Source organism: Rhinoraja longicauda, chromosome 31 (genome assembly GCF_053455715.1).
Source record: "Rhinoraja longicauda isolate Sanriku21f chromosome 31, sRhiLon1.1, whole genome shotgun sequence".
NCBI lineage: Eukaryota > Metazoa > Chordata > Chondrichthyes > Rajiformes > Arhynchobatidae > Rhinoraja > Rhinoraja longicauda.
The window spans coordinates 889,679-903,711 of NC_135983.1; the positions used below are offsets into that span (position 1 = coordinate 889,679).

Consider the following 14,033-nt stretch of genomic DNA (forward strand, 5'->3'; position numbering starts at 1 on the left):
GGTCCCACATAAGAGATTAGTATGCAAACTTAAAGCACACGGTATTGTGGGTTCAGTATTGATGTGGATAGAGAACTGGCTGGCAGACAGGAAGCAAAGAGTAGAAATAAACAGGTCCTTTTCAGAATGGCAGGCAGTGACTAGTGGGGTACCGCAAGGCTCAGTGCTGGGACCCCGGCTATTTACAATATATATTAATGATTTGGACGAGGGAATTGAATGCAACATCTCCAAGTTTGCGGATGACACGAAGCTGGGGGGCAGTGTTAGCTGTGAGGAGGATGCTAGGAGGCTGCAACGTGACTTGGATAGGTTAGGTGAGTGGGCAAAGGCATGGCAGATGCAGTATAATGTGGATAAATGTGAGGTTATCCACTATGGTGGCAAGAACAGGAAAGCAGACTTATCTGAATGGTGGCCGATTAGGAGAAGGGGAGATGCAACGAGACCTGGGTGTCGTGGTACACCAGTCATTGAAAGTAGGCATGCAGGTGCAGCAGGCAGTGAAGAAAGCGAATGGTATGTTGGCATTCATAGCGAGGGGATTTGAGTATAGAATCAGAGAGGTTCTGCTGCAGTTGTACAGGGCATTGGTGAGACCACACCTGGAGTATTGCGTACAGTTTTGGTCTCCTAATCTGAGGAAAGACATTCTTGCCATAGAGGGAGTACAGAGAAGGTTCACCAGATTGATTCCTGGGATGGCAGGACTTTCATATGAAGAAAGACTGGATAGACTCGGCTTGTACTCGCTGGAATTTAGAAGATTGAGGGGGGATCTTATAGAAATGTACAAAACTCTTAAGGGGTTGGACAGGCTAGATGCAGGAAGATCGTTCCCGATGTTGGGGAAGTCCAGAACAAGGGGTCACAGTTTAAGGATAAGGGGGAAGTCTTTTAGGACCGAGATGAGAAAGTTTTTTTTCCACACAGAGTGGTGAATCTGTGGAATTCTCTGCCACAGAAGGTAGTTGAGGCCAGTTCATTAGCTATATTTAAGAGGGAGTTGTGGCCCTTGTGGCTAAAGGGATCAGGGGGTATGGAGAGAAGGCAGGTACGGGATACTGAGTTGGATGATCAGCCATGATCATATTGAATGGCGGTGCAGGCTCGAAGGGACGAATGGCCTACTCCTGCACCTATTTTCTATGTTTCTATGAATAGGTGATGTTTCTGTTCATGATCCTTCTTCAGACAGAGTCAGGGGAGGGGGAAATGAGAGATTAAAAAAAAGGTACATAGAACAAATGAATGAAATGTATGCAAAAGAACAAATCAAATCAATGTATCAGGTTAGTTTTCCTCTGAAGAAAACAGCAGCTTTGGATAGATACCAGTGGCTCTTGGGTGGAGTTCCTCACCCCAACAGAGAAGGTCCTGGGTTTTGGTCCTTTCTATGTTAGCATGGTCCATGCTAGGACTGATATCTACTTTTGACATTGAATTTGGTTGTGAGGTTTCCCCCAATGGAATACCTTGTGACTGGGGGAGAGGGGGGGGGGGGGGGCACAGTGCACCCTGTCCACTCATGGCAATGTTCTCCAGCAGAGATGCACAATGGAGATTGAGATAGGCTGGAGGTGGTGGCAGGGTAGAGAGAGTGATATCCCAGATAGAAAATTGATGGGAATATGTGAAAAGAGTTTAGTGTAAACGAATGCTTGATGGTTGGCATGGATCCAGTGGGCTAAAGGCCTGTTGTGTACCGTAACTGTCTGACTCTCAGCTTGTTGCTATGCTTAATTACCCGCACTTAATTACCTTGGTACCCATGTTACAGAACTAATCTGACTAATCTAACCTGTGATCCATTACTTGTTAATGCCTCCTCTCATTCACAACCTCGTATTTGGCTGAGTGTTACACAGTTTAAAATGTTTAAAAAGGCAAAATCTATAATTGCATACTTGGATGCAAAGATTTAGATCCTGTGAAAAGTTTCTCTCTCTTTTTACCACTGCATTATACCCACCATGTCTTACTGAATCCTCGTGATGGTGCTGCTAAAGTCCCTTGAATAAAAACTTTTAGAAGTAAAGATTATTTCTTCACTCTTTTGTGTGTTTACAAAAGTTCCTAATTTTCTGAAGCCGTTGACTGGTTTGGTAATCAACCACCATCTGTGGAACCAATCTGGATATGTCCTTAATAAAGTCTCTGTGTACTGTTGCCAGTATTTGAAACTGATTGAACCTGGTCACTTGAAGTGCTGGGACCCTCAAAATAGTCTGGCCTGCTGCTGTGTTTCAATTGCCTCCTCTTAGTTTGGTTTAGTTTTGAGATACAGCACGGAAACAGGCCTTTCAGCCCACCGTGTCCGCGCTGACCAGCGATCCCATCAGTCTGAAGAAGGGTCTCGACCCGAAACATCACCCATTCCTTCTCTCCCGAGATGCTGCCTGACCTGCTGAGTTACTCCAGCATTTTGTGAATAAATCGATCCCTGCACACTAACGCATTACCACTGTGTCATCGTGCCACCCAATTACAAGCAGAAAGAAAGCACCCATTTAGAGAAGGCGAGTCACAGTTACCTTATCAATAACCCTTCCTATGATTTCTGGGAACATTGTTATTGTTTTGTGTAGACTGTCAATGTATAATTCATTGTGTTTTCTTTTAAAAAATGCATTAGCGGAGATTAGGCTAGATTGGACAAATGTGAATGATGTCTTTGCATGATGATGACTCTTAGATTCACTTATGAGAATAGAGTTCCAAAACTGGGAACTGTTAGATAGTAATAATGTGATACTGTGAGAGCGTACGAGGAGATGGGTATGCAGCAAAGCTTGAATTGTTTAAACATCATTCATCAATCAGAGAGTATGCTCAAAAGGCTGATATAAAGCTAGCCTTTTTGGAAGACGAGAATAAAAGATTGTGTTGCAGCTACACAAAGCCCTTTAGACCACACCTTGGAGATCTTTGTTTCTTCTCTCACTGCAGGTGAGGTCCTAGAGGACTGCAGAGTGGCCAATGTTGTTCCTTTGTTTAAGAAGGGAAATGGAGAGAATCCAGGGAACTATAGGCTGGTGAGCTTCACTCTTGTGGTTGGGGAACTATTGGAGAGAAGTCTTTGAGATTTACTCCCATTTGGAATAGAATGGGCTAATTAGGGACAGTCAGCACGGCTTTGTACGTGGCAGGTCGTGTCTTACTAACGATAGTTTTTTGAGGAGGCAATGAAAGAGATTGATGAAAGTAGGGTGGTGGATATTGTCTATGTGGATTTTAGTAAGGGTTTTGATAAAGTCCCTGATGGTAGCCAGTGTTAGAAATGACCTTGTGTCTTCCTCAGTTTGCCATCTCCCTAAATCCTGAGAGGTTTGGTGCACTCCTCTCCACAAATCCCAAAGTACTATTTTGAAGAGCAGGGGAATTATCCTGCCTTGTCATAGTTGCCCTCAATGAACTTCTCTTATGATCGCGTATGAATGTGAATTTTCTGCATTCAAAAACTTCAAGAACACTGCTTTTGCCATAAAGTATTTGGCATATCCCAACAGTGCGTAATGCCCTGTAAACATACACGATTTTGTACAGATATGTGGGACTCTAAGGTAGGACAGAAGTTAAGAGAGTTGGGTATAATAAAATAACTGCAGATGCTGGTACAAATCGATTTATTCACAAAATGCTGGAGTAACTCAGCAGGTCAGGCAGCATCTCGGGAGAGAAGGAATGGGTGACGTTTCGGGTCGAGACCCTTCTTCAGACTGAGAGTTGGGTCTCTTCAGTGCAGACACAGGCAACGGGTTTTTTGATAGGCAGATGATTAAAACCGGAGATGTGAGACAAAAGGATAGAAGGGTTGGGAATTATGAAGCGAGAAGGAGGAATGTGGGTGGAGTGGGAGGGACAAAAGAGTCCGGTACTGGAGATGAGAGGAAAGAAGGAAGGGAGGGATTTGGGGGAGAAAGGACAGGGTCAATAGACAATAGGTGCAGGAGGAGGCCATTCGGCCCTTCGAGCCAGCACCACCATTCAATGTGATCATGGCTGATCATTCTCAATCAGTACCCCGTTCCTGCCTTCTCCCCATACCCCCTGACTCCGCTATCCTTAAGAGCTCTATCTAGCTATCTCTTGAATGCATTCAGAGAATTGGCCTCCACTGCCTTCTGAGGCAGAGAATTCCACAGATTCACAACTCTCTGACTGAAAAAGTCTTTCCTCATCTCAGTTCTAAATGGCCTACCCCTTATTCTTAAACTGTGGCCCCTTGTTCTGGACTCCCCCAACAATGGGAACATGTTTCCTGCCTCTAATGTGTCCAACCCCTTAATAATCATACGTTTCGATAAGATCTCCTCTCATCCTTCTAAATTCCAGTGTATACAAGCCTAGTCACTGCAGTCTTTCAACATGTGAATAGTCCCACCATTCCGGGAATTAACCTAATAAACCTACGCTGCACGCCCTCAATAGCAAGGGGGGTTATGAGAGGTTACTTAAAATTTGACAATTCAATGTTCATGCCGCTGTTGTAAGCTACCCAACTGGAATGTGGCATGTTGTTTTTCCAGTTTGTATGTGGCCTCACTCTGGCAATGGAGGAGGCCCAGGACTGAGTCAGTATGGGAATGGGAAAGGAAAAGGGAGTTAAAATGGTTGGAAATTAGGAGATCCAGTAAGTGTTCAGCAAAACGGTCCCCGAGTCTACAATTGGTCTCACAGAGGTGGTCACATCAGGAACACTGGATGCAGTAGATGAGGTTAGAGGAGGTGCAGGTGAAACTCTGGTTCACCTGGAAGGACAGCTGGAGCGCTGGATGGAAGTGAGGGTGGAGGTATAGGGACAGGTGTTACCTCTCTTGTGGTTGCAGGGGAAAGTACTTGGAGAGGGTGTGGTTTGGGTGGGAAGGGGTGAGTGATCCAAAGAGTTCTGCGGTCCCTGCGGAAGGAGGTGGAGATGGGGAGATGTGACTGGTGGTGGGATCAAGGTGGAGGTGATGGAAATGTTGGGGTTGATGTGTTGGATGTGGAGCTGGTAGGGTGAATGGTGAAGACCAGGGGTACTCTATGTTCAGTCTGGGGAGGAGGGGGAGCGAGAGAGGAACTATGGGACACAGAGGAGGCATGGGTGAGGGATCCATTCATGACAGTTGGGAAGAGGGGGGGGGGAGAGAAAGAAACACATTTACTAAAGAAAGAGGACATCTTGGATGTCCTAGAATTGAAAGCCTCAGCTTGGGAGCAGATGCGGTGGAGTCAGAGGAATTGAGAGGCAGAGTAGGAGGAAGATAACTGAAGGTGTTGGTTACCAGGTAACATTGGGAGTTGGTTACTGGATAATTCTGGTTGCAATTGTCTCTTTGTCAATGCTGCCATTTGTTGCCAAGAAGCTGAGTGCTGGAATTCCCACAGCCCCGCAGTAAAGCTTTCTAACACTGTGTTACTCCTTAATAAGTGGCTGGGTTTGGGGCCAAATTTTGTGCAGCGCATTCACCATATTGAAGGCTCTATATATATGTTGGAGCAACAGTTTCTGTTGCCTTTTAAGTGTGTGGAATATGCATTGGAGGCTGGGAAATCTTTATTTCCAAACCTTTGCCAAAAGGTTAACTCTTAACTGTGACACAAGAAAGCCACTGGCCGGGGGGATGGGTTTAAGCTGTGAAGGCTCTTTTTGTGCACAGATAAAATGGAACCAGGGGGATGGGGCCAGAGCTCAGTGGGAGGGAACATTTCGCATGTTACCCTTCTGCAATCCATCAGGAAACAAATAGACCAGCTGTGTGTGGTGGGGAAGGAAGGAAGGGAAATGGTACCTTTACTGGGCACAGACTATAATATTAGTTTAGTTTCAAGATACTCTGCGGAAATAGGCCCTTCCGCTCACTGAGTCTGCACCGACCAGTGATCCCCGCACACTTGCACTATCCTACACACACTGGGAACAATGTACAATTTTACTAAAGCCAATTAATTAATCTACAAACCTGGACATCTTAGGAGTGTGGGAGGAAAGCAGATCACCCGGGGGAAACCCGTACAGGTCACAGAGAGAATCCCTGGCACTGAAGCACTAGCGCCAGCAACTCCCTACAGACAGCACCCATAGTCAGGATCGAACCCACATCTCTGGCGCTGTAGGCAGCAACTCTACTGCTGCACCATGTGGCAAGTATAGCTGATGTTGTAGCGACCATAAGGATTGGTCCTGAGAGTCGAACCCTCGGATTGGCCAGCAAGGTCACGTGGTGGTGACCTTGGCGCCCAAAACCAGTCAGTAGGAAGAGAACTTTGATGTGAACAGTTTGAGTTAATGGTTGTCTGTAATCTCGGTTGTTATCCTTTGTGATTGAATATTGCTACCGCAATAAACTTCTTTAACAAAGTACAAGCCTCCAGACTCGCCATAATGTAGAAGTATAGACAAACTACTGAAAAAATCTAGTTTGCAGGACACAAGATCTTTCTTACCCACTCAGTGTTACTTATGTCAAACAGACTAAAGAATGCAAGTGGCAGCATTTTAAATTGGAAGTTTTTAATCCTTATGTGTAGTTTGTGCTTAAAATAGTGCACCGCACAGTTTTTAGTTGTGAGTTCTTGTGTGAAACAAAAGTGAATAATTTATGATGTACTGAACAGATGTCTGGATAATAAAAGCAAGTCATTGTGATAGTTGCATTGTTGGACAAGAGTGACTATTGGTTGAATGATATTGTGTTACAGTTGCAGGGGAGGGGAGAGAGCAAAGCAAAATCGTAACAACTTAAAAGAATGGGAACTTGACTCGTGGCCCATTTGTACATCACATGACTGACTGACAGACAGTCAGAGACCAGAGTAGTGATCTGTAGGAAGGAACTGCAGATGCTGGTTTAAACCGAAGAGAGCCACAAAATGCTGGAGTAACTCAGCGGGACAGGCAGTGAGTTTAATTTGTCCAGTGGTGAGGTGAAGGGGCTTGTAGTCCTCCAATCTCCAAGGAAAATTGCTATAGGATCACCTTTGTAGCTTTCCCGTGTGGTTTAGCATGCACCCTTTTTTAGTACTGATGCAGGCAGATTATTTACTGCAGTTTACTGCCATTATTGGGAATATTTACATCAACCTCAGCCACCAGAAATTTGCTGGTTCTTGCCTAACTTCCCTCAAAGTAATCCCCAACCCAGCATTCTGTTCATTTGTTCTACTTGACTTGCCCATCTGTTGATTGTACCTCAGTTGTCTACTTGGTTATTGTGTAATCTTAAATAATCCCTTTGTGCATCAAAATCTGTTTACCATCTTTGTTTTACAGAACACACTAACAATCTTGGATGTTGCGGATTGATCTTGGTTATAATTTCTTTCTGCTTAATGCTCATCACGTTCCCCTTTTCCATATGGTTATGCATTAAGGTAAGACGACCAAAACATAGAGGAACCAAACTACGTTTGAAGTACTTAATGGCAGCTCTGCATGATACATCACGGGTGACTTCTGTTAAAGCCATCTGTCAGAAACTGGTTAGAATCATAGAATTATTCCAGAACGTGGAAGCCATTTTACCCAATCTTTCTCAGCTCCAGGTTGAGCAGTGACATCAGCCGCATATCCCTTTTTTTTCTCCCCCATATCTTTGCAAAGTATACTCCCTTGTACCTGTGTAGGAAAGAACTGAGTTACTCCAACATTTTGTGTCTATATTCCCAGTGTTAGAATTGCTGCCTTACAGCACCAGAGACCCAGGTTCGATACTGACTATGTGTCCTGTTGGCAAGCAGTTTGTATGTTCTCCCCATGACAGCGTGTGTTTTCTCTGGGTGCTCTGATTTCCTCCCACGCTCTAAAGACGTTCAAATTTGTAAGTTAATTGGCTTTGGTAAAGATTGTAAATTGTCCCTAGTGTGTAGGATAGTGTAGAGGAATCACTGGTCGGCGCAGACTGTGCTGAAGGGACTGTTTCCGCCCTGTATCTCCAACTAATCTAAAAAGGCTTAGGCTCATGTTTACTGTTCATTGACAACCTGGGTTCTATAAAAGGAACCTTGACAATTAAAAGGAACAAAAGAAAGTGGGGCCTTATGTCTTTAACTGTCTCTTGTTCCAGTCCTTGGAGCTTTCCAATGAATCAAGTTCCTGTTATGATATTCAGTTGTTACATATAAACTGTAAATAGCTACTTGTAAACGGCACTGTGACCACCCCGAATTGGGCCTGGAGGAAAATGTAATGCTTGTGTTAGCATTTTATAGTGTCAAAGATTTATTTCAAAATGTGAATATTGTTCCATAACTAGAACTCCCTCTTTTTAGACATAAACCTAGAATAGACACAAAGTGCTGCAGTAACAGGCGGCATCCCTGGGGATCATGGATAGGGAATGTTTCGGGTCGGGATCCTTGTTCGGATTGATTAATAAAGCAGGAGTGCAGGCAGTCTCTGGACAGACCAGATGGAGTGCCAATCTCGTGCTTCTCTCAGACATGGCTTTGCTGTGTGGGGTGATGATAACTGAGAAAAATGGGGAGGTGGGGGTAGTGTTTGAAAGTGTAGCAGTGAAAAAGAATCATTTTTCTTAAATTCAGTACTCATGGAGGTAACTGTCATGGGTCCTTGGCATTGCACACACTAGCATAGTTGATGTGCAACAGCCTTGATGTTGCTATATGCACTCTGTGTTCATCGTTGCAGCAAAATCAGAAGTGCAGTTCTGAAGATAATAAGATAAATACAAAATGGTGAAGTAACTCAGCAGGACAGACAGCATCTTTGGAGAGAAGGACTGAGTGACGTTTCGAATCGAGACCCTTCTTTAGTCTCCATAAAGATAATAAGATCTGTCTATGACAAAATAGAATATGCAGGCATCATTTTTTTCCTTTCTCTCATCACAGATTGTCAAGGAGTATGAACGAGCTATAATATTCAGGCTTGGTCGAATTGTAGCAGGAGGAGCTAAAGGGCCAGGTAAGTGCAAGAAAATAATTAGGTATTTATCTGTTATGCTCCTGCCGGAACATGAATTATTCTTTAAAAGCCAGGATTTCACATATAATTCTTCTGGATGTGTGTACTTTCTGTTCTCCTCCTGAATTTTGATTCTGCTTTAGTGTCAACGTTTAACTTTCTTGCACAAAAACACAACTGGGAGCCATAGACATTTCAAGCGTTAAACTGATGCAAGTCCCATACATGTGAATGTTCACTGCCAGTTGAGGTCATGGATAGTTTGGGTGGCAAGCTGTAGACCACTTGGCATTGCTCGGCATTTTGGTTGTAATTGTTACTCTGATCTTGTGCCAGGGTGTGCATGGCAAAGGATTGGAGATTCATTGATTTCATTGGTGCTACTAGGCCTGTGAATTAGGACACGAGGGCAAAGTCAGTTGCTTGTATGTTTCCTTGGTTTTAATGCTTTCAATGAAATCTATTAATTTACATTAAAACTTTTTTTTTTACCTCAGAGTTTATAGTTTGTAGATGTCTGAATGCCAGAGATATTAAACAAACCTTTAACTCCAAGGATGCCTATGACAGAAAGTAAAGCCTCACCGCTGCCTTCTTCCGTCGGAGGTGTTTGAGGGGCAAGGCCTCTGCACCATTGCACCAGCATCAGGTGTGGAAAGGCAATCACATCCAGCCCAGGTGAATGGGGGAACCATGGGCAGCCAGAGGTTCCTTGCGATGCATCCATTCAACGTGAGCTGGCCAACTCTGTAAATAGTTGCATATAAATCAATAATATCAAACCGTGCCTCAGGACAGTTCTATAAGGTGAATTCATGAAGTCTCTTCACTCTCCATCCTATCTAGATATTTCCTTTTATAAATTGTGTGTATTCACTGACAGTTCATAGTTTGCAATAAGAGATGGTTAATGTAAACCATACTGTATCTATAAAAGCTACTTAAGGTTGTGCACCTTAAAGATACGCAGAGGCATTCTTGCATCGTGCATGCTTAGGGCCTGTGCTCTGAAGATGGTCTAGCTGGACTACATAAAGTTGCATGATCATTAAACGTAAGCAAAACATAATTGCACAGCTTTGTCAAGCTGCTTTCTGCAAAAAAACCCTCTTATCTTTCAACAATTCGATGTACTGCTGCTTTTTTAAAATGTTTTCTCCTCTCAAGGCACTGACCCGTGGTGGGGGTTGCTTCCATGTACGCTGTCAGGCCCTCGGGTACCTCGCCCAAGTGGCCATTCTTAATTTCCTAATGCTGTTATTTTTCTGTGCTGTTCTGATGCAGCATTCCTTTCTGGTTGTGTAGTGATGCATAGTGCAATTGCGACCATTTTGTAAACTATCTACACTCCCCAAAATTTCTCTCTCAATCTCTGTTGCAAAATTAATTCCTTCTATCATATTGAACAATTGCAAAGTTCATGCAAAAATGCAGCTGCACATATTTTTGATTCTATGTCATGACAATAGACAATAGGTGCAGGAGTAGGCCATTCAGCCCTTCGAGCCAGCACCGCCATTCAATGCGATCATGGCTGATCACTCTCAATCAGTACCCCGTTCCTGCCTTCTCCCCATACCCCCTCACTCCGCTATCCTTAAGAGCTCTATCCAGCTCTCTCTTGAAAGCATCCAACGAACTGGCCTCCACTGCCTTCTGAGGCAGAGAATTCCACACCTTCACCACCCTCTGACTGAAAAAGTTCTTCCTCATCTCCGTTCTAAATGGCCTACCCCTTATTCTTAAACTGTGGCCCCTTGTTCTGGACTCCCCCAACATTGGGAACATGTTATCTGCCTCTAATGTGTCCAATCCCCTAATTATCTTATATGTTTCAATAAGATCCCCCCTCATCCTTCTAAATTCCAGTGTATACAAGCCCAATCGCTCCAGCCTTTCAACATACGACAGTCCCGCCATTCCGGGAATTAACCTAGTGAACCTACGCTGCACGCCCTCCATAGCAAGAATATCCTTCCTCAAATTTGGAGACCAAAACTGCACACAGTACTCCAGGTGCGGTCTCACCAGGGCCCGGTACAACTGTAGAAGGACCTCTCTGCTCCTATACTCAACTCCTCTTGTTACGAAGGCCAACATTCCATTGGCTTTCTTCACTGCCTGCTGTACCTGCATGCTTCCTTTCATTGACTGATGCACTAGGACACCCAGATCTCGTTGAACTCCCCCTCCTCCTAACTTGACACCATTCAGATAATAATCTGCCTTTCTATTCTTACTTCCAAAGTGAATAACCTCACACTTATCTACATTAAACTGCATCTGCCATGTATCCGCCCACTCACACAACCTGTCCAAGTCACCCTGCAGCCTTATTGCATCTTCCTCACAATTCACACTACCCCCCAACTTAGTATCATCTGCAAATTTGCTAATGGTACTTTTAATCCCTTCGTCTAAGCCATTAATGTATATCGTAAATAGCTGGGGTCCCAGCACCGAACCTTGCGGTACCCCACTGGTCACTGCCTGCCATTCCGAAAGGGACCCATTTATCCCCACTCTTTGCTTTCTGTCTGTCAACCAATTTTCTATCCATGTCAGTACCCTACCCCCAATACCATGTGCCCTAATTTTGCCCACTAATCTCCTATGTCATACATATTATTGTTAAACACACTGCAGAAGACTTCAGTAAAAATTTCCAGAGCTGATTTGGAGGGACTGGTCTTGGTACAAAGTATATTTCACCAACCAATGATCGTAGCTTGACATCTCCTGACGTAGGTGACATAGGTTGTCACCGGTGCTGACTTCAGTGAATTCCATTGGCGACTACCTACGTCAACCGGCGACAGGTACCGGCATCAAAACCAGAGGCCAAAGTGACGTGAATTGTCTTCAGTTGTTGCCGACAGGGTGGTAGCTTGTCGTGGATAGACGTAGGTTGACTTCAGTTGTCGTAGGTTGTCTCCTGTGTGCTCATAGATTGTCGTAGGCGAGGTTGTAAGTGGACGTCCTAAGATTGGGTTGCCGGTTGTCGGTAGCTTGCCGTAGCTTGACGTCGACTAGGTGGTAGGTTGTTGTAGCTTGTCGTAGACATTGTCGTAGGGGCGTCCAGTCGCTGTTTTTTCGACGATCTGCAACGACTATGACAGTCGCCAGCTGTCGCCTAAAAAATCGCTTAAGTGGGACAGGCCCATAACACTATCCTACACACACTAGGGATAATTTACATACTTGCAACTGAACCTACAAACCCGCATTCCTTTAGAGTGTTGGCTGAAACCAGAAATCCTGGGGAAAACACGCAGGTCACGGGAAGAACGTACAAACGCCACACTACGCACCCGTAGTCAGGATCGAACCCTATCATGTTTGCTTCTAAAATCTCGTCACAAATTCTGTTTCTTTTTGTGTCTATTTTGGGCAAAGGAGGTCGGGTGGGGAAGACTTTGTACATTGGCATTCCTCCAATTTTTTAACAGTCACTGAAAGGAAGCATGCAGGTACAGCAGGCAGTGAAGAAAGCCAATGGAATGTTGGCCTTCATAACAAGAGGAGTTGAGTATAGGAGCAAAGAGGTCCTTCTGCAGTTGTACAGGGCCCTAGTGAGACCGCACCCGGAGTACTGTGTGCAGTTTTGGTCTCCAAATTTGAGGAAGGATATTCTTGCTATTGAGGGCGTGCAGCGTAGGTTTACTAGGTTAATTCCCAGAATGGCGGGACTGTCATATGTTGAAAGACTGGAGCGACTAGGCTTGTATACACTGGAATTTAGAAGGATGAGAGGAGACCTTATCGAAACATATAAGATTATTAAGGGGTTGGACACGTTAGAGGCAGGAAACATGTTCCCAATGTTGGGGGAGTCCAGAACAAGGGGCCACAGTTTAAGAATAAGGGGTAGGCCATTTAGAATGGAGATGAGGAAAAACCTTTTCAGTCAGAGAGTTGTGAATCTGTGGAATTCTCTGCCTCAGAAGGCAGTGGAGGCCAATTCTCTGAAAGCATTCAAGAGAGAGCTAGATAGAGCTCTTAAAGATAGCGGAGTCAGGGGTTTGGGGAGAAGGCAGGAACAGGGTACTGATTGAGAATGATCAGCCATGATCACATTGAATGGCGGTGCTGGCTCGAAGGGCCGAATGGCCTCCTCCTGCATCTATTGTCTATTAAAACTAATTTTCCTGTTTATATTTCGACAGAAATATGTTGTTCTTGCACTGTTCATGTACACATAGACATTATTTTACATATTTAACATATTTAGGCAGATAATAGTTTGTCTTGGAATCCTCCCACCAGTCTTACTGTCTCAGACTACATTCTATCTCTTCCCGCCCACTCCCCTGACATCAGTCTGAAGAAGGGTCTCAACGCGAAACGTCAGCCATTCCTTCTCTCCAGAGATGCAGCCTGTCCCGCGAGTTACTCCAGCATTTTGTCTCTGTCTTTTGTAATAACAAGATATTTGGGGCACCTAAACTGGAAAGTGAAATGCACTTTAAATAATGTAAGGTGACACTGAATGGTAAAAGTACTTTCAGCCCTGTGGTGAGTAGGCTGTGACTTTCTTGACAGATGCTCTTCCACATCCTTCCAATGGCAATTCCAGTGCGCTTGTATCAGCTGAGGATAGTGTGGGGAAATAGTACTTTCTTTTTTCAAGTAATTAGATATGTTGAATGCCCATCAGTGGATGATAAAATACCATTCAATTTAGGGTTAGTGTGATAGAGTAATACAATGTGGAAACAGGCCCTTCAGCCCAACTTGCCCACACTGGCCAACAATGTCCCAGCTACACTAGTCCTACTTGCCTGTGCTTGGTCCATATCCCTCCAAACCTGTCCTGTCCATGTACCCGTCTAACTATTTCTTAAACGATGGGATAGACCCAGCCTCAACTACCTCCTCTGACAGCTTGTTCCATACATCCACCACCCTTTGTGTGAAAAGGTTAGTCCTTGGATTCTTATTAAATCTTTTCCCCTTCACCTTGAACCAATGTCCTCTGGTCCTCGATTCCCCTACTCTGAGCAAGGTTGTGTGGATTTGACCAATTTTCAAAACAATCCGGGGAACCAGGAGGGTATTTCTACTGAACTAGTGGGGATAATCCAAAAACTACACAGCCATTTTCATGAGCAGGGGGAATTTGGAT

The 14,033-nt window shown here is 44.4% G+C and overlaps 1 protein-coding gene across 2 annotated transcripts in view; it reads left to right on the forward strand.

The window, feature by feature from the left end:
- The window catches only part of stom (stomatin), a 49,444-nt gene that overhangs the window by 5,439 nt on the left and 29,972 nt on the right, over positions 1-14,033 (forward strand). For both annotated transcript variants that reach the window (XM_078425952.1, XM_078425951.1), the window contains exons 2-3: positions 7,256-7,356; positions 8,836-8,908. In XM_078425952.1, coding sequence (XP_078282078.1) covers positions 7,256-7,356; positions 8,836-8,908 — 174 coding nt within the window. The remainder of the gene's footprint in view (positions 1-7,255; positions 7,357-8,835; positions 8,909-14,033) is intronic.